Here is a 21,636-nt window from a genome sequence, read left to right as displayed (position 1 = left end):
TTTTGTTATCCCCATGTATGTTTAGACACTACAGTTCCACCTCCCACCTCTTGCTGTATGTATCTCTTATGTTAGTTTGTTTGTTATCCCCATGTATGTTTAGACACTACAGTTCCACCTCCCACCTCTTGCTGTATGTATCTCTTATGTTAGTTTGTTTGTTATCCCCATGTATGTTTAGACACTACAGTTCCACCTCCCACCTCTTGCAGTATGTATCTCTTATATTGGTTTGTTTGTTATCCCCATGTATGTTTAGACACTACAGTTCCACCTCCCACCTCTTGCTGTATGTATCTCTTATGTTAGTTTGTTTGTTATCCCCATGTATGTTTAGACACTACAGTTCCACCTCCCACCTCTTGCTGTATGTATCTCTTATATTAGTTTGTTTGTTATCCCCATGTATGTTTAGACACTACAGTTCCACCTCCCACCTCTTGCTGTATGTATCTCTTATGTTAGTTTGTTTGTTATCCCCATGTATGTTTAGACACTACAGTTCCACCTCCCACCTCTTGCTGTATGTATCTCTTATGTTAGTTTGTTTGTTATCCCCATGTATGTTTAGACACTACAGTTCCACCTCCCACCTCTTGCAGTATGTATCTCTTATATTGGTTTGTTTGTTATCCCCATGTATGTTTAGACACTACAGTTCCACCTCCCACCTCTTGCAGTATGTATCTCTTATATTGGTTTGTTTGTTATCCCCATGTATGTTTAGACACTACAGTTCCACCTCCCACCTCTTGCTGTATGTATCTCTTATGTTAGTTTGTTTGTTATCCCCATGTATGTTTAGACACTACAGTTCCACCTCCCACCTCTTGCTGTATGTATCTCTTATGTTAGTTTTTTTGTTATCCCCATGTATGTTTAGACACTACAGTTCCACCTCCCACCTCTTGCTGTATGTATCTCTTATGTTAGTTTGTTTGTTATCCCCATGTATGTTTAGACACTACAGTTCCACCTCCCACCTCTTGCTGTATGTATCTCTTATGTTAGTTTGTTTGTTATCCCCATGTATGTTTAGACACTACAGTTCCACCTCCCACCCCTTGCTGTATGTATCTCTTATATTAGTTTGTTTGTTATCCCCATGTATGTTTAGACACTACAGTTCCACCTCCCACCTCTTGCTGTATGTATCTCTTATGTTAGTTTGTTTGTTATCCCCATGTATGTTTAGACACTACAGTTCCACCTCCCACCTCTTGCTGTATGTATCTCTTATGTTAGTTTGTTTGTTATCCCCATGTATGTTTAGACACTACAGTTCCACCTCCCACCTCTTGCTGTATGTATCTCTTATATTAGTTTTTTTGTTATCCCCATGTATGTTTAGACACTACAGTTCCACCTCCCACCTCTTGCTGTATGTATCTCTTATGTTAGTTTGTTTGTTATCCCCATGTATGTTTAGACACTACAGTTCCACCTACCACCTCTTGCTGTATGTATCTCTTATGTTAGTTTGTTTGTTATCCCCATGTATGTTTAGACACTACAGTTCCACCTCCCACCTCTTGCTGTATGTATCTCTTATATTAGTTTTTTTTGTTATCCCCATGTATGTTTAGACACTACAGTTCCACCTCCCACCTCTTGCTGTATGTATCTCTTATGTTAGTTTGTTTGTTATCCCCATGTATGTTTAGACACTACAGTTCCACCTCCCACCTCTTGTAGTATGTATCTCTTATATTAGTTTGTTTGTTATCCCCATGTATGTTTAGACACTACAGTTCCACCTCCCACCTCTTGCTGTATGTATCTCTTATGTTAGTTTGTTTGTTATCCCCATGTATGTTTAGACACTACAGTTCCACCTCCCACCTCTTGCTGTATGTATCTCTTATATTAGTTTGTTTGTTATCCCCATGTATGTTTAGACACTACAGTTCCACCTCCCACCTCTTGCTGTATGTATCTCTTATATTAGTTTGTTTGTTATCCCCATGTATGTTTAGACACTACAGTTCCACCTCCCACCTCTTGCTGTATGTATCTCTTATGTTAGTTTGTTTGTTATCCCCATGTATGTTTAGACACTACAGTTACACCTCCCACCTCTTGCTGTATGTATCTCTTATGTTAGTTTGTTTGTTATCCCCATGTATGTTTAGACACTACAGTTCCACCTCCCACCTCTTGCTGTATGTATCTCTTATGTTAGTTTGTTTGTTATCCCCATGTATGTTTAGACACTACAGTTCCACCTCCCACCTCTTGCTGTATGTATCTCTTATGTTAGTTTGTTTGTTATCCCCATGTATGTTTAGACACTACAGTTCCACCTCCCACCTCTTGCTGTATGTATCTCTTATGTTAGTTTGTTTGTTATCCCCATGTATGTTTAGACACTACAGTTCCACCTCCCACCTCTTGCTGTATGTATCTCTTATGTTAGTTTGTTTGTTATCCCCATGTATGTTTAGACACTACAGTTCCACCTCCCACCTCTTGCTGTATGTATCTCTTATATTAGTTTGTTTGTTATCCCCATGTATGTTTAGACACTACAGTTCCACCTCCCACCTCTTGCTGTATGTATCTCTTATATTAGTTTGTTTGTTATCCCCATGTATGTTTAGACACTACAGTTCCACCTCCCACCTCTTGCTGTATGTATCTCTTATGTTAGTTTGTTTGTTATCCCCATGTATGTTTAGACACTACAGTTCCACCTCCCACCTCTTGCTGTATGTATCTCTTATGTTAGTTTGTTTGTTATCCCCATGTATGTTTAGACACTACAGTTCCACCTCCCACCTCTTGCTGTATGTATCTCTTATGTTAGTTTGTTTGTTATCCCCATGTATGTTTAGACACTACAGTTCCACCTCCCAACTTTTGTAGTATGTATCTCTTATATTAGTTTTTTTGTTATCCCCATGTATGTTTAGACACTACAGTTCCACCTCCCACCTCTTGCTGTATGTATCTCTTATGTTAGTTTGTTTGTTATCCCCATGTATGTTTAGACACTACAGTTCCACCTCCCCCCTCTTGCTGTATGTATCTCTTATGTTAGTTTGTTTGTTATCCCCATGTATGTTTAGACACTACAGTTCCACCTCCCATCTCTTGCTGTATGTATCTCTTATGTTAGTTTGTTTGTTATCCCCATGTATGTTTAGACACTACAGTTCCACCTCCCACCTCTTGCTGTATGTATCTCTTATGTTAGTTTGTTTGTTATCCCCATGTATGTTTAGACACTACAGTTCCACCTCCCACCTCTTGCTGTATGTATCTCTTATGTTAGTTTGTTTGTTATCCCCATGTATGTTTAGACACTACAGTTCCACCTCCCACCTCTTGCTGTATGTATCTCTTATGTTAGTTTGTTTGTTATCCCCATGTATGTTTAGACACTACAGTTCCACCTCCCACCTCTTGCTGTATGTATCTCTTATGTTAGTTTGTTTGTTATCCCCATGTATGTTTAGACACTACAGTTCCACCTCCCACCTCTTGCTGTATGTATCTCTTATATTAGTTTGTTTGTTATCCCCATGTATGTTTAGACACTACAGTTCCACCTCCCACCTCTTGCTGTATGTATCTCTTATGTTAGTTTGTTTGTTATCCCCATGTATGTTTAGACACTACAGTTCCACCTCCCACCTCTTGCTGTATGTATCTCTTATATTAGTTTGTTTGTTATCCCCATGTATGTTTAGACACTACAGTTCCACCTCCCACCTCTTGCTGTATGTATCTCTTATGTTAGTTTGTTTGTTATCCCCATGTATGTTTAGACACTACAGTTCCACCTCCCACCTCTTGCAGTATGTATCTCTTATATTGGTTTGTTTGTTATCCCCATGTATGTTTAGACACTACAGTTCCACCTCCCACCTCTTGCTGTATGTATCTCTTATGTTAGTTTGTTTGTTATCCCCATGACTTATCATTGACTCTTATATCAATCTAAATCTAAATTTTAAATGTATGCTGCACTGGAAGTCAAAATAATTTAAATGTGAGTTATGAAAATGATCAATATAATTTCTAAAATATTGGGTTATAATTTTTCAGGTTTTTTTCTGTCCATCAGTAAACATTCATAAGTGTACACTTTTTGTGTAATGATAGTAATAATCACTTTCTTCTTGTGTATCCTTATATATATAGAATCACTACACATTGTCTCAAAATATAAATTTTATTTATACAAGGCTTAGAAGCAGGTAAACAGTTGGTTTTCTAGAACATTTTTCTTTCACCAAATCAAAATGGCTGTCTTCTGAACTTGTTGTACATGTATGTGTCAGCTTTCAAGTACAAAATTAATGAAATTTACTATTGAAATTAGAATAATTGTATCATGCAATGTTGAATACTCAGTTTTAAATAAGATAGTCATTATATTTGCCAACCTTTAATACCTTGAAGTTGTCTTATGCTTGGAATAAAGAAATAGGCAAGTATAAGCGTATAATGCTCATATTTATATGAGCATTAAGAATGGCATGAAAGAATTATTTTTAACTAGTCGGAAAAACTTTGAGTAAGTTTGTAAGGATAAGGAATAATTTACAGAGAATCATGTATTATTTGAGCTTAACTTTAGTTCAGTAAGGTCTTTTATACTTACAACTGTGATAACCTCCAAGTCTTTTTTATATGTTCTTTCTGTCATTAACAGTTCTTTGGCAATATAATAAGCTCTATCTACAAGATGCCTCTAAAATAGAGAATGTACATAAGATTTAATGACATCTGCTGATGTTTGACAGGTACATTAAAATGATATGGAAGATACAAAAAGAGTTTCAAGAACTCGACCCACCACTTTTGAACCTGTTTTTACTGGTCCATAACATTATTTTTATTTTCAAATGATTTGATTCTGGCTACTGTAAACCAATTCATTTTGGCAAGCGATTATTTGCAAGAGTGAAAAAAAATAACGTGAATATTAATCGCTGCAAAGATGTAAAATAGGATCTGTCCCTATTTGACTTCATTAAGTAGTTTGAAAATCGTGAAATGAAATTGTTGCCTAGTGGAATATAACTGGCTAAACCCGAATAAAAGTATCCAAGAAAATGAGTTGGTTTATAGTATTCATTATTGAAAAGAAATCTATTTTCCTATAGATGTATAGATATGGAAAGACGAGGATAAAATTAAATGCCCCCACTGACTTTCATCAAGTCAATAAAAGAAGGTTATTACATTTGATATCTATATATGTGTAAACATTTAGTTCACCCTAGTTGCATGCTATTAATCATATTCTGAACATACAGAAAGTATCATTTAAAAATAAACCAGATGCTTCGCAGGGCGTAGCTTTATACGACCGCAGAGGTTGAACCCTGAACGGTTGGGGCAAGTATGGGCACAACATTCAAGCTGGATTCAGCTCTAAATTTGGATTGTGATTAAATAGTTGACACAGCATAGGTTTCTGACACAGAATGAATGTGTTCTAATGAACTTAAAATTTTTGTTTTCTCTTAGAGCAATTCACTATGCTGTTCAATATTAATCCTCTCAAAATAATTTTTGAAGAAATTTTCTTTTTATTTATGAAATTTCAAATGAGAAAAATTAAACCCAATTTTTTAATCACATCCCCCTTTCCCTTATTCCAAAACTAATCTCAATTAAAATATTCTAATGGAGTTTGCAACAATAACTACTCATTTAAATACATCATAAAATAAACTGTATATAAAATGTAAAAAAACTGCTTGTTATCACTGAATGGTAAAGATTATTTAAATTTATCAGTTGGTAGTAAAAAGTGAATATACATTGTATATTGTATATAACAAAGATTTAAGTTGATTCTGGACAAAGAAAGATAACTCCAATTAAAAAAAATTCTTGCAATAAGATATTTCTTGCTTACTATTTTGGACAAAGAAAGATAACTCTAATTAAAAAAAAATTTGCTATTTCACAATATTGTGAAATTAGATATTTCTTGCCATTGCACAATACTGTGCAATGTAAAAAGACTTGCTATTCCACAATACTTAATATAATAATTTTGGATTCTGATTTGGACCAACTTGAAAACTGGGCCCATAATCAAAAATCTAAGTACATGTTTAGATTCAGCATATCAAAGAGGCCCAAGAATTTTTTTTTTTTTTAAATCAAACTTAGTTTAATTTTGGACTCTTTGGACCTTAATGTAGGCCAATTTGAAAACGGGACCAAAAATGAAGAATCTACATACACAGTTAGATTTGGCATATCAAAGAACCCCATTCATTCAATTTTTGATGAAATCAAAAAAGTTTAATTTTGGAACCCGATTTGGGCCAACTTGAAAACTGGGCCAATAATAAACAAGAGGCTCCAAAGAGCCGGTGTCGCTCACCTTGGTCTATGTGAATATTAAACAAAGGACGCATTTGAATTCATGACAAAATTGTGTTTTGGTGATGGTGATGTGTTTGTATATCTTACTTTACTGAACATTATTGCTGCTTACAATCATTCTATCTATATTGAACTTGGCCTAAGAGCTTCAGTGGAAAATGTTAATTAAAATTTACAAATTTTATGAAAATTGTTAAAAATTGACTATAAAGGGCAATAACTCCTTATGGGGTCAATTGACCATTTAGGTCATGTTGACTTATTTTTAGGTGTTACTTTGCTGTACATTGTTTCCCTTTACAGTTTATCTCTATCTATAACAATATTCAAGATAATAACAAAAAACGGCAAAATTTCCTTAAAATGACTAATTCAGGGGCAGCAACCTAACAGCAGTTTGTCAAATCCATCTGAAAATTTCATGGCAAATAGATCTTGACCTTATTAACAAATTTACTCCCTGTTAGATTTGCTCTAAATGCTTTGGTTTTTGAGTTATAAGCAAAAAACTGCATTTTACCCCTATGTTCTATTTTTAGCCATGGCGGCCATCTTTGTTGGTTGGCCGGGTCACGCCACACAATTTTTGAACTAGATACCCCAATTATCATTGCGGCCAAGTTTGTTTAAATTTGGCCTGGTAGTTTCAGAGGAGAAGATTTTTGTAAAAGATTACCAAGATTTACGAAAAATGGTTAAAAATTGACTATAAAGGACAATAACTCCTAAAGTGGTCAACTGACCATTTTGGTTATGTTGACTTATTTGTAGATTTTACTTTGCTGAACATTATTGCTGTTTACAGTTTATCTCTATCTATAATAATATTCAAGATAATAACAAAAAACAGCAAAATTTCCCTAAAATTACCAATTCAGGGGCAGCAACCCAACAACAGGTTGTCCGATTCATCTGAAAATTTCAGGGCAGTTAGATCTTGACCTGATGATCATTTTTACTTCATGTCAGATTTGCTCTAAATGCTTTCGTTTTTGAGTTATAAGCCAAAAACTGCATTTTATCCCTATGTTCTATTTTTAGCCATGGCGGCCATCTTGGTAGGTTGGCGGGGTCACCGGACACAATTTTTAAACTAGATACCCCAATGATGATTATGGCCAAGTTTGGATTAATTTAGCCCAGCAGTTTCAGAGGAGAAGATTTTTGTAAAAGTTAACGACGACGGACGCAGGACGACGGACGACGACGGACGACGACGGACGCCGGACGCCAAGTGATGAGAAAAGCTCACTTGGCCCTCCGGGCCAGGTGAGCTAAAAATCTAAGTTCATTTTTAGATTCAGCATATCAAAGAACCCCAAGGATTCAATTTTTGTTAAAATCAAACTAAGTTTAATTTTGGACCCTTTGGACCTTAATGTAGACCAATTTGAAAACGGGACCAAAAGTTAAGAATCTACATACACAGTTAGATTCGGCATATCAAAGAACCCCAATTATTCAATTTTGATGAAATCAAACAAAGTTTAATTTTGGACCCTTTGGGCCCCTTTTTCCTAAACTGTTGGGACCAAAACTCCCAAAATCAATACCAACTTTCCTTTTATGGTCATTAACCTTGTGTTTAAATTTCATAGATTTCTATTTACTTATACCATGGAAGTATTATATTGACAGGAACTCCAACAAGCGGACTTCAAACATTTATAGTGCGATGCCGCAAAATCGTTAAGTATCTGTTAATTAACTCAACATGTCTTATGGATGCATTGGTTCCGATCAAATTTTTGGAACCTCGTGAATGATCGTTATTACGGAACATACCGAAATAATCGGATGTATACTTAATATTGTCAAGGAAATGACATTTACCGACCATGTGATGAATGACAAGTATGTCAGTTTTTACGGGTATTGCTGCTTAAAAACAAATAAAAAGAAACGAAACGAAATCCCCGCGACTGTTTTCACCAAATGAAAAAAACAAAACAAAAAAAAACTGAAGAGTAAAAATACTCACAAGTAAGTTTAAGTTGCAATCAATTTTAAAATAGTAAGATTTTTATACATGAGAGGGTCGTTGGCTAAACACGCGTAACCGTTATATACATGTTAGGCTTGCAAATCATAAAATTATCATGTAAACTAAACGCAAAAGTTGTTATTAGTAATTATTATCGAGTTTTCCTGCTAACTTTGACAAATGACGTGTTTTATAAAAGAATTTTCAACAAATATTTTATCCAAAAGTTGGCCGGGGGTACGGGGTTAAAGAGCTTTGATCCCCAAAAATGTCAAATATTTGTATTTATTGTTTACTGAAAGTCCAATGGCAAATATTTCATGCAATTAAACAAGAAACATAAACTGCTTAGCATACGGAGTAAGATGTTTCAGAACTGTTAAGCTTTTAAACACATAAATAAATTCGAATTAGGTTTCCACGATAAAAAAAAATAAACTGCTTAGGGCCCATCATGATGATCGTTCTTTAAATGCATCCAGAAATATTTAAAGTCATCCGTAAAAATAAATCTGTCAGACGTTAGATCGAGTAATCTCGGACTAGGTTGAATAATTTTAGGTTGTTCACAACTTTGAAATTATCATGAAAGGTGTAACAATTCATCTGCATGTCTCGTAACCTGATATTGTTATGTAGAGGTCATCACATGCGTGTAATTATTAACCTCTTATAGTCTTTAAAACATATTTGATAAATAAGTCTATAACCTTTTACGATATTTTACGATAGCGAAAACCATAAATATTTGTGTTACACTCGATAAAAATTTACAATCTTTAACTTAAAATTTAAGTTATCTGGCAATTTCTGGCACACTACACGTGCATCCCATTATTTTCTGCAAACACTCTACTTCAGATTCATGTAATTTTCATAATCGGATTTTTCCCGATTTCCAAGTTCCAATGATTAAAAATAAACTAAAAAAACTAAAAATTAGCTTGCCCTCTTTCCGAATGCAGTTAATTTTCTTATGTAATTCTGTTAAATGTGGACCGATTTTTTCGATCTTTTTAGCTTTGTTCTTCATTTATTGAACGGACACAGGTGTTGTTATTCATGTGGCGATTCACAAATAACCACGGGAGTTTCCGTGTTTATTTACATTGGCAGGTAGATGAAGACAAACGATACCTAATCACGTGATAAGACCAGCTTCAGTTAAAAGAACAGGTGAAGGCGGCATCGCAGATACCCCACAAAGAAATTATCACGTACTTGACAAACTGAGTAGGAACCTTTTATTTTCTTTAAAAATCAGTGGGATGGGAATGTGCTAATTTTTCGTTGGAGTTCCTGTCAATATAATACTTCCATGCTTATACTAACGTTATGGTGCGAAAACCAAGAAAAATGCTTATTTGGGTCCCTTTTTGGCCCCTAATTCCTAAACTGTTTGGATCTAAACTCCCAAAATCAATACCAATCTTCCTTTTGTGGTCATAAACATTATATTTAAATTTCATTGATTTCTATTTACTTAAACTAAAGTTATTGTGCGAAAACCCAGAATAATGCTTATTTGGGCCCTTTTCTGGCCCCTAATTCCTAAACAGTTAAAACCAAAACTCCCAAAATCAATCCCAACCTTTCTTTTGTGGTCATCAACCTTGTGTCAAAATTTCATAGATTTCTATTAACTTAAACTAAAGTTATAGTGCGAAAACCAAGAAAATGCTTATTTGGGCCCTTTTTGGCCCCTAATTCCTAAAATGTTGGGACCAAAACTCCCAAAATCAATACCAACCTTCCTTTTATGGTCATAAAGCTTGTGTTAAAATTTCATAGATATCTATTCACTTTAACTAAAGTTAGAGTGCGAAAACTAAAAGTATTCGGACGACGACGACGACCACAACGACGACGCAGACGACGACGCCAACGTGATAGCAATATACGACGAAAATTTTTTCAAAATTTGCGGTCGTATAAAAATAAATTAAAACATAAATTAATTCCAATCTTTCTAAGAAAATACCTTTGCTTTTTTCCTATGATCATCCTCTGAGTCCTCAGTCCTGGATGAAGATAAGACGCTGACATTACTTCTTGGTCCTTCATGCTCTGACAAGATCGATGTACCATGATCAATGTCTCGTTGTGGAGTGGACCTGTAGCAGGGTGGAGTAAAGGGAATGTCATCATCCAGTGGGGGTGGTGGGGGAGGGGGCGGGGATTCATCCCTATCCATCATAGAATTGTCATTTTCACTTACAGTTCTACAATATACAATCACTTATTATACATAACTGGTGAAAATAAGATATATAACCATTAGCTTAATGAGTAACTGAATACTTAAATGGAAGGAATACATCGGTATTTCATTTATGTTCAAATCTTGGACTAAGTTAACCCTTTCAAGTCATGACTCTATAATCATAACTTTGTAGTAAAAATAAAGTTCTGTACAATTCAATATTATAATGAATCAATGGTTCTCAATCATCTGATTGGATGATGACCAGAGTAAATTCTCAGTCTTCCTGTAAGTAAGGGATGTAGACATTGATTATTAAACCATGATAACTTTACTTATAACAAATCAGACTACTTATTAGTACCAAAAGATTAAGATTGCATTCATTTAGCAGTTGGACTAACCCACTTAAAATTGTAAATTGCATTGCATTTGAAGGCAAAACTATGACTTGGAAATATCTTCTTGTAGTTGGTTTAACTACAATTATGGGCAAAGGAGGATAACTCTATCTTTTATTATCATTTTAACTTCAGCTCAGTAGTCAGTAATTCAGTACATTGTACCAATATTGATTTATTATAAACTTTTCCAAGATTGTCCGTTTATTTTTGAATTTGTAAGGAATCTATGATTTCAACCTCCATAGGCAAAGCTAGTCTCAGGAGGAATTGGCTGTATTTTAGGTACCAATTCATCATAAAGCCCTTCAACTATTTCGGTTCTTTCATATCCTTGGCCTTCAAATTTTTTGCCTTCCCTATTTCTGATTAAGTTAAATCCAGAGCATGTATGACATTTTTTTATGTGTTGTTTTCGTAATTTACAAGGACATTATTGAAATTTTTGGAAAAAATAGAGGATGCATGCACCATTCAAAATTTAAATAATTTTATGATTGTACATATAAAGTGTAAAGTGAATATTTGAGTACATATTCTATTGAAGAATTTCCTGAAGCCCGCAAATAGGTTGTATAAAATAATGTGCTCAATGCACTATCTTTTTTTTCTTTCCTCTCTCTTCCAGTTATGACATAGAAAGTCACATAAAGCCTCAAAGCCTGTACACATTATACTACTAACCTATTTACATGGCAATGGAAGTCCTCCTCCATTTCTGGTTCTTCCTGTACAACGGTTGGGATATTTTCTACTTCATCACATCTTGATAGCCTATTCTCATTCTGTCTATCTCTAGCATTCTGATATTCTTTTGTACCAAACACTGGAGCAGACATTTTTCTGTCCTCCTGTCGTAAGCCATGAGGTGGTTTGGATACTACAGATGGGTAAGGAGGTGGCAAGTCTGAAATAAAACCTCCATATATATTCTCTTAATGATTCTTGTGTGATTCTGCCAAAAAATAGTTCAACCGTAACAAATATACTAACTATAAATGGCTATAACATAACATGCTGTATAAGTTATAACTGTATATTAGTTTACCATAAAATACAGTATAACAATAATGGTTATGTCATAACATATAGTATAACTATTATCTATACCAAAACATACAGTATAAATATTATATATACCATATAACATACAGTATAAATATTAGCTTAACTATAACAAACAGTAGAACTAATAGCTATACCATAACATATATTATTGTATAGCAATATGATATTTCCCACAGAACATAACAAAAAGTTAGCGTGCAATAAATTCTAATATTGCACTAGTGCAATAAATCTTCAAAATTCATGACGTCATCAATGTTTAAATATTAGTTTAAACCAATTTTTACTTTCAAATATTATATTGCTATACAATAAAAGGGTTATTGCATGAATATTGGGGGATATTGTCCCTCGTAGAACATATATTGCACTCGCAAGCTCGTGAAATATAAAATTCTACCGGGACAATATTCCCCAGTATTCATGCAATAACCCTATAGTATAACTGTAAATGACTATACCATAGCATACAGTATAACTATTAGCTATACCATAACATACAGTAAAACTAATAGCTATACAATAACGTTCAGTATAACTATTAGCTATACGGAAACATACAGTAACTATTAGCTATACCATAACATACAGTAAAACTAATAGCTATACAATAACATACAGTATAACTAATTAGCTAAACCCTAACATACAGTATAAATATTAGGTATACCAAAGCATACTATACCATCACTTACAGTATAACTATTAGCTATACCATGACATAATATACCATACCATACAGTATTACTATTAGCTATACAATAAAATACAATATAACTATAAGCTATACCATGACATACTATACCATACTATACCATACCATACAGTATTACTATTAGCTATACAATAAAATACAATATAACTATTAGCTATACCATGACATACTATACCATACCATACAGTATTACTAAAAGCTATACCATAAAATACAGTATAACTATTAGCTATACCATGACATAGTATACCATACCATACAGTATTACTATTAGCTATACAATAAAATACAATATAACTATTAGCTATACCATGACATACTATACCATACCATACAGTATTACTATTAGCTATACCATAAAAATTAAATACAGTATTACTATTAGCTATACCATAAAATACAATATAACTATTAGCTATACCATAAAATACAATATAACTATTAGTTAGACCATAACATACAATATAACTATTATCTATACCATTATAAACAGTATAACTTTTAATGGTTATACCATAACATACATTATAACTATTAGCTATAGTCTGCTATACCATAACATACAGTATAATGCTTACTAGTATATACAGTAATTAATAAGTATAACTGTTGTTGTTGAAGGCCCCGTACAGTGACCTATAGTTGTTAATTTCTGTGTCATTTTGGTCTCTTGTTGACGGTTGTCTCATTGGCAATTAGACCACATCTTCTTTTTTTATAAGCTCTTCATATATATTTGCAAATCAAATGACAACAAAAATTACAGAGTGATTCCAAATTTCTAGAATTCTTACTGTGTAACTCTCTCAGTTAAAAAGCTATGCATGTTCTATATCCTGAATATATAACATCTTAAGAAGGACTTAGGTGAATATCAAAAAGGATGTTTCAGGCAGAGGGAAACCATGACAAATTTAAATAATTGAACTGATTCATTTGAAAAATATATAAATGAAATCTATATACCATACAATGACAATGATATCTTAAACAAAAATTGTTTTCGGGGTTGCTGTATAAATGATATGTTACCCTCATACATCCTTCAACTTGATTTTTATTTACTTTTATCCTCCAAAATTTTTTTTAGCACAAAGATTTACTGTAAATTTCCATTACATAAATGGAGTCATTATCCTATAGCATACTATGTATGCATTGTTTTTTTCTAAGAATTCTATATTAGACAACCCTTTCATCTTTCATGAAGAAATATGATTACAACAAAACCATGTCTCATATCTCAATTAATTGATTATAAAAACAACTAGATCCTTCAGAACCAAGAAACATAGAAAAAGTTTGCACTTAAAAAACGAAAGAAAACACCATATGTTTTCCAATACCTTGTTTAAACAAACAATATAGTCATATATCAAGATTAAACGAAAGCCAGATTGTCTATATCTAAGTGAAAGAATAAAAGATGTTCATGGTAAAATTCTTTGATAATCCTTATTTCATAAAACTTACTAAAAAAAAGACAACATCACTACAAAGTCCAAAATTCTATAATAAATTTAAGAAAAATCAGTGCCTTAAACAAAGGGGAGTTCAATTATTTTTTTTTGTACTTTGACAATTATAAATCTTTACTAGTTTCACTTGTAACAAGATAATATTGGCTAATCCAACATTAATTTCGTATAGGCACTAATAATTTAAATCATTAGTTTTTATTATCATGTGACCTTTCAGTGCTAAAACGAAAGACATGTAATTTGTCAGTAATAACATTCAATATATATTACCAGTACAGAATAAGTGTTACTGCTCATGGGAAATCATGTTTTTTTCATACTTATAAGTCTGCATTTTGTGATCGCGTTATAATACAATGTGCTAGGATGATTATATAATCAATACAATGCTGATGTAATGAAAATTTAAAGAAAATTCACAATAGAAGAATTATTTATGTAACATAAATCATTTAAAAACCTGTGACACAACATTTAGGATTCTCGCTTAACAGAATTAGACAGATTCTGTATGAAATTATCTCCCTGAATTATTTCAAAATTAGAGAGGACATGTTATGATTGTAACATAAATTAATTTCTCAAAGGTTTTCTTGGACCAAATTTTGTTCAAACAAATGACAGACCCAGTTGTATAAAATGAAGGTCACATGGCCTTAGAGTCAATAGAGCTAAATTTGTTAAATCAAAATGACATTCATGGTTATATATGTTAGTCATGTATCCACCTAAAAATGCCTTATATCACAAAGTTTATAATAACTGATAAAATTCCATGTAAGAAAAGCTTTCATGCCAAAAAAAATTGAATCATGTTACCACTTGGTCATTGGTCAATGTTATATGATACCGGTAGCCATGGCAATATATGTCAAGGTCAACTATGGGTAACAGAATTATGTTACATTTATCCTCCTGTAGTCATTCTATGATAAAAAGTTACTTATGTCCCTACATTGTAATTAAAATAGTCATTGGAGAGAAATTTATCTTCACAAAAGAGAGATTTCATACAACAAAATATCATTCAAATGGAATTTGAAATAATTTAATATGCAACTTCTAATGATATGCCTATTTATACCCTATATCAATTGATTGAAACAATTAAAAGAAAATTGTGTAAAACTTCTGAGATGGACAATCGTGTAGCCCCCTTGGACCTTGTGCAGCTTCTAATGATATGCCTATTTATACCCTATATCAATTGATTGAAACAATTAAAAGAAAATTGTGTATAACTTCTGAGATGGACAATCGTGTAGCCCCCTTAGACCTTGTGCAGCTTCTAATGATATGCCTATTTATACCATATATCAATTGATTGAAACAATTAAAAAGAAAATATGTGTAAAACTTCCGAGATGGACAATTATGTAGCCCTCTTGGACCTTGTAGATACAAAACAGATCAGAAATGAGAGCTCCACATTAAAATTCCCTGTACCCACAAATTTAAGCCTATATCTACAGCAGATAAACCAATAGATTTTCTTCTTTTTCTGGATTTTATAGTATATGACAAGTTCTCTTAGTCTTCCAAGTAATCCTATAACAAAGTCATTTAGATTTCTAGAAAGATATGTCATTTAGAAGGCCTGTGTCTAGACTAATATTGGCAATTTATTCATCTTTCATCCTTTTGATGCATCCATCTAAATTGGAATTCATAGGAAGCCTTGGCTCAGAATATTGGATATAGTATATAGAATTCTGCCTATTTGTACTGAAATCTTAATATCATACTATGGATCCACAAACAGAAAATATGTGAAGGTTATGCTGATAATCAGGATGCCACCATCAGTAATGGTTGTTAGGACTGAAACATTGGCAGGTTGCACAAAATGTATATATAATTTTGCACTAAAAAGACCCTGACATTTGAGATATTCATTGAAACCTTATTAATGGTATGTTACAGTGCTATAAAACTTGCTATGTATGGTTAAATCTCCCACGAATTTGACCTATTTTAGGATACAGCATGATAAAGCTGGATATACAATTACATTAAATGACTTGATGATGGAATTGATTCACTGAACACCTTTAATGGTGGGTAACCATGATAATGATGCTGCTTTATTAATATCGTGGAAAGTATAATTAAACTACTGAAACAGTGATATGTCTCTCCTTCATGTAATTCTAATAGTATACACCTATTGACTGGGTGTGAGGGTAATAGCAAGTGTGTTGTCCCTGAGATACTAACTATTGCTTGAGGCAAAGCCAGAGCAATATAGTTGGTATGTGAAGAGACAAAAAACTTGCTATTACCAGCACAACCAGTCATTAGGTGTTTTAATATACTGAACAATACAGTCCTGCCATAAAGTGTTTTCATATACCAAATTAAGGAATTTGGCTTGTCATGTTGTGGAATTATTGTCAGATTTTCGGAATCCTCTGGTTTTATCCATTTGAATGCCTTAGAAAAATTGGCCCATTGACCCCCATTTTTCTTTTTATAAATCTTTTACATGTATCATCATAAGCCATCTGTACAAGTCTCATAAAATCGTTGTTATTTTTTCATAGTTTTTGAGCACCTTAACTTGTCAATGGTAAAGCTATAACCAAATGCTCTGCAGGGCACAGCTTTATACGACCACAGATAACGAACCCTGAACAGTTTGGGCAAGTATGGACACAACATTAAAGCTTGATACAGCTCTGAATTTGGATTGTGATTAAATAGTTGACACAACATAGGTTTCTGACACAGAATGGATGTGGTCTAAGAACTTAAACTTAAAAACTTAAAATTTTTAAATTGGACATTTTCCTATTATGGTCCAATATCCAAAATCTAAATACATGGTCAGATTCAGCATTTCATAGAACCCCAAGAATTCAATTTTTGATGAAATCAAATAATGTTCAATTTTAGACCCATTTTGATAACTGGATCCAAATATTAAAAATCTAAACACATGGTAAAATTCAGCATATTGAAGAACTCCATACAATCAACTTTTTAAAAATCAAACAAAGTTTAATTTTTTACCCTTTGGACCTTAATGTAGACCAATTTGAAAACGGAACAATACTGTGCAATTGAATATTTCTTGATATTCCGAAAAATTGAGCAATTGATAATTTCTTGCTATTGCGCAATAATGTGCAATTAGATATTTCTTGCTGTTGTACAATACTGTGCAATTGAAGATTTCTGACTATTGCACAATACTGCACAATTGAAGATTTCTTGCTATTGCGCAATACTGTTTAATTGAAAATTTCTTGCTATTGCACAATACTGTGCAATTGAAGAATTCTTGCTATTGCTGAATACTATGCAATTGAAAATTTCTTGCTATTGCACAATACTTAATATAATAACTTTGAACCCTGATTTGGACCAACTTGAAAACTGGGCCCATAATCAAAAATCTAAGTACATGTTTAAATTCAGCATATCAAAGAACCCCAAGAATTCAATTTTTGTTAAAATCAAGCTAAGTTTAATTTTGGACCCTTTGGACCTTAATGTAGACCAATTTGAAAACAGGAAAAAAAAATTAAGAATCTGAATACATGTTAAATTTGGCACATGAAAGAACCAAAATAATTCATTTTTTTATGAAATCAAACAAAGTTTAATTTTGGACCCTTTTTGACCCTAATTCGTTGGGACCAAAACTCCCTAAATCAATCCAAACCTTCTTTTGTGGTCATAATCCTAAAAAAGTTATTGTGCAAAAACCAAGAAAATGCTTTTTTGGGACCTGGTTTTGGCCCCTAATTCCTAAACTATTTGGACCAAAACACCCAAAATAAATCCCAACCTTCCTTTTATGGTCATAAACCTTGTGTTTAAATTTCATAGATTTCTATTTGCTTTACTAAAGTTAGACTGCGAAAACCAAATGTCTTCGAAAGACCTCGACACCAACATGATACCAATATATGACCAAAAACTTTTCAATTTTTGCCGTCATATAAAAATTCCATTCCAGAGCGTAGTGTTCTTAATTATGTAGAATTAAGCTAATCTGGTTTGATCTTATCACAGTCATAAAATTCAAATTAATTGCACATCAAGACTGGCATGAATCTTTACACTTAGGAGGAAAATCGATGACCACAATAGCTAATTTGACCAATGTCAATAAACATTTCATTGGTTGTGGACACTAGGGAGACAAATACTAGTGAACTGGTGTGTGTTATATTGGATTTCCATAAATCTTTGTCCAATAACACTATCAATCATTTCCATGGCAAAATTCAAATGTGATTATCATTATCTAAACAAATTGGTGCAATAATGAAACAAAAATATGACCTTAAATCTACAGCTCTAAATCATAAATTTTTAACCTATATTGATAATTCTGCAAAAGACAATTCTTTAACTTCCTTATAAAGGCCACTGGTGTTTAGAATTTCCCTCTATTTTGTGTTAATTCAGAGAAGACACTAATCTCATTCAAATTCACTGTATCTTGTTTTAATCACATAGTACTCATAATAAACTGTTGACACAGAGAGATGTCTTGCCTTCATGCAATTTTGATTGTAAATTTTGTACATGTTAGTACATTTTGTACATGTATAATTCAAATTTTGAAGTCATAATTGCAATAGTTTAACATTTTAACTATGTAAAACATTTAGTGTCAATGAACCATGACTGAATATGCAAGGTCAATTTATCTCTGCAGAAATGAAAAAAGCCAATGCTAATACAACTGCATACCAAATACGGTTGACTTATAATAAGTGATTCCCTTTCAACTGACTCACACACAAACTTTAATATGTAAACAATGCAAAGGTTACTAAGTCAATAAACAATGACTGAAGGGCCAGTGCCATATACTCTCTATGGAAATGAGACATTCAAATGCTTATACAATTCCAAACCAAATATCATTGGCTTACCATTAGTGGTTCATCTTAAACTGACCTAATTACAAACTTTTGTACAAAAAACTGATCTTTCTGAGTCAACATAACATGACTGAAATGGTGGGGTAGGAAATGAGCAAATGGGAACACAACTTAATTACACGATCACTTATTTACTATTATCAATTTCGCTTAACTGACCTAATCACAAACTAAACTTAAAGTCAATATACTATGAACAAGGGATGAAGGCAAAATAATCTACGATTGCTTGTTTCATACCAAATATCATTGACTTAACATGAGTGGTTTCCTTTCAACAGACATATTCAGAAAATACTACATTGTTGTTGCTGCTGACACATCCCTAGTAGAAGCAGCCATCTTACTGAATATATTGTTAATGTGCCTCTGAAGCCTCTGGATATAGCACTCTAAGACTTGCCTTCAAAACTTTGTTCAGAGAGATACAAACCTTCTGTGACTTGATATGTACAATGAATTTAGAGACCTACCATATATTGTGTATAACATATAAAATATGTATCATTACAAATAATATCTTTAGGTAATCTAGTTTCTTAAAATATAAATTATTATATCTAACAAATAAGAAAACTGTTGTTTTTAGGGCAGTCATTTCAATAACCCCTTTATATACTACACACAATAAAAAAAATATATTTATAGATAGTACACTTTTGTCAATACAATAGCACGATATTCATAACCTTAACTTAAAACTAATGTTATAAATATGCAAGAAATAATAATCAATATATTGCATGTTAAGATAAGAGCACACTTTGTATTAACATTTAAATGATAATTTTGATATCTTATAACCTTATCTGATACTTTGTATAAACATTTATTTGAAAATTTTGATATCTTAGACTTATAACCTTATCTGATAGTCCTCATAAGATAACAATAGGGTACCAAAACTATGTGTCTATCAAATTAGATTGCAATCAACATGCTTAATTATCTCTTCATTTTTTCAGCCAGTGGGTGGGAAGATCAAATAATTGGTTATATTGATAATATTCATGTGTGAAATAAATGTAATAATTAAAGCCACCTCCCAAATGCTACTTTTAACATTTTAAGTGAGGCTCTTAACTGGTGCAATACTCCAGATGATATTGTGTATTTACTTTATCAAAAGATATCAAATAATTCATTTTCAACATTTTTCTGACAAAATACGGAGATTTTTTCAAAATCGGCTGAGTTCTTATCTTGATGTTTTCAATTACTTTTAAAAGGAAGATAACTTGGAAAAACTACATTGGGTGTACAAGGTATCCCAAACTGTGTCTAACCAAAATCATTAGGTTAGACAGTAATTTTCACTTTTTAAGTAGAAAATATATCAGGGTATAGTAGAAAAGCATGAAATTTATTTTCTTTCAGACGAACCCTAAAACAGTTTAGCACAGACTTGGTACATACACTATTGCTTGGCAACCTAAATAAAGTTCAGTCTCTATAAATAAATAATTTCCGGTAAAGGTAAAAGTACCCTAGTCTACTATTAGACTAACATGGAACAAGTACAGAAAACTTATTATTAACGCAACAAATAGTTTGGGCCAATAGTAAAGATATTCTGTGCCATGACATCAACCTTAATAAAATTTAAGTGAAAATCATTAACTTAAAAATCAAGCAATGAAAAACCAGAAATGTCAATTCATATCAAATGTTTGACAATAAATAGTCGTCTCCTTTGGGAGGTTACATTGAAAATGACTGGTTTTATTAGATTAATTCAGTGAAATAACAATTAAGACCGTTTCCTTACTGCATTTGAAATAATCAATGACACAAGAGAATCTGATTGTAGAAGTTTCTAAAACGTCAATTACAAGAGACAACAACCAGCTTTATCTTCCTTTACTCTATATATGGTTGCAGTCGTTGTCAAAGCATAATTTTTTTCTTAAATTAATCAATATACGTTAATCAACCTTATGGACCCTCTCAAGAAATTGTAAAACAAGATTTATTGATATTAGCATAGGTTATAATCCTTGAGATGTTAAAATCTGTCTTAGCTATTATTGGGCCATGCAAACAAAACACAATAATGAACTTCTACTGTATTATTAACAAGTCATCCAATCAAAATCATTTCAGTCAAAAAATATAAAATCCCATGACTTCTTAACCAATCAAATTACTCCTATTGCATTCTGGGAAATCCTAAAAAATGCTGAAAAATTCATCCCTCCTATTAATAAATTAAAAGTATGTAATATATATTTATTATGTATGTATAGATCTGCGATTGGTTTTTCAGTGTGTCGAACTTGTCTCAGGGAGCCATTTATAAGTTTTTGATTTTTGTCTGATTAGTTGTCAATATTTTTCAACTAACACATTTTTTCTCTAATGTATGGTATTTATTTTCTTAACTGCTTCTGATTCATAAGAAATCATAAGAAAACAAACTGCAGAGAAAGAGATAAAATTTCGAGGTAAACCTAAATAATCATCAGATTGACTGATAGCTCTTAAATAAGCTAAGACAGAAAAAAACCAAAAACACTATATGATAGGAAT

The 21,636-nt window shown here is 32.5% G+C and overlaps 1 protein-coding gene across 7 annotated transcripts in view; it reads right to left on the bottom strand.

The window, feature by feature from the left end:
* The window catches only part of LOC134711830 (FERM, ARHGEF and pleckstrin domain-containing protein 2-like), a 105,044-nt gene that overhangs the window by 29,658 nt on the left and 53,750 nt on the right, over positions 1-21,636 (bottom strand). For all 7 annotated transcript variants that reach the window (XM_063572750.1, XM_063572755.1, XM_063572754.1 and 4 more), the window contains 3 exons: positions 11,627-11,849; positions 10,320-10,560; positions 4,610-4,699 (listed from right to left, as the gene is read on the bottom strand). In XM_063572750.1, coding sequence (XP_063428820.1) covers positions 4,610-4,699; positions 10,320-10,560; positions 11,627-11,849 — 554 coding nt within the window. The remainder of the gene's footprint in view (positions 1-4,609; positions 4,700-10,319; positions 10,561-11,626; positions 11,850-21,636) is intronic.

The sequence above is a fragment of the Mytilus trossulus genome, chromosome 3, assembly GCF_036588685.1.
Source record: "Mytilus trossulus isolate FHL-02 chromosome 3, PNRI_Mtr1.1.1.hap1, whole genome shotgun sequence".
Taxonomy (NCBI): Eukaryota; Metazoa; Mollusca; class Bivalvia; order Mytilida; family Mytilidae; genus Mytilus; species Mytilus trossulus.
The sequence above is the reverse complement of the archived record's forward strand: the minus strand, read 5'-3'. Positions and strand labels throughout refer to the sequence as shown.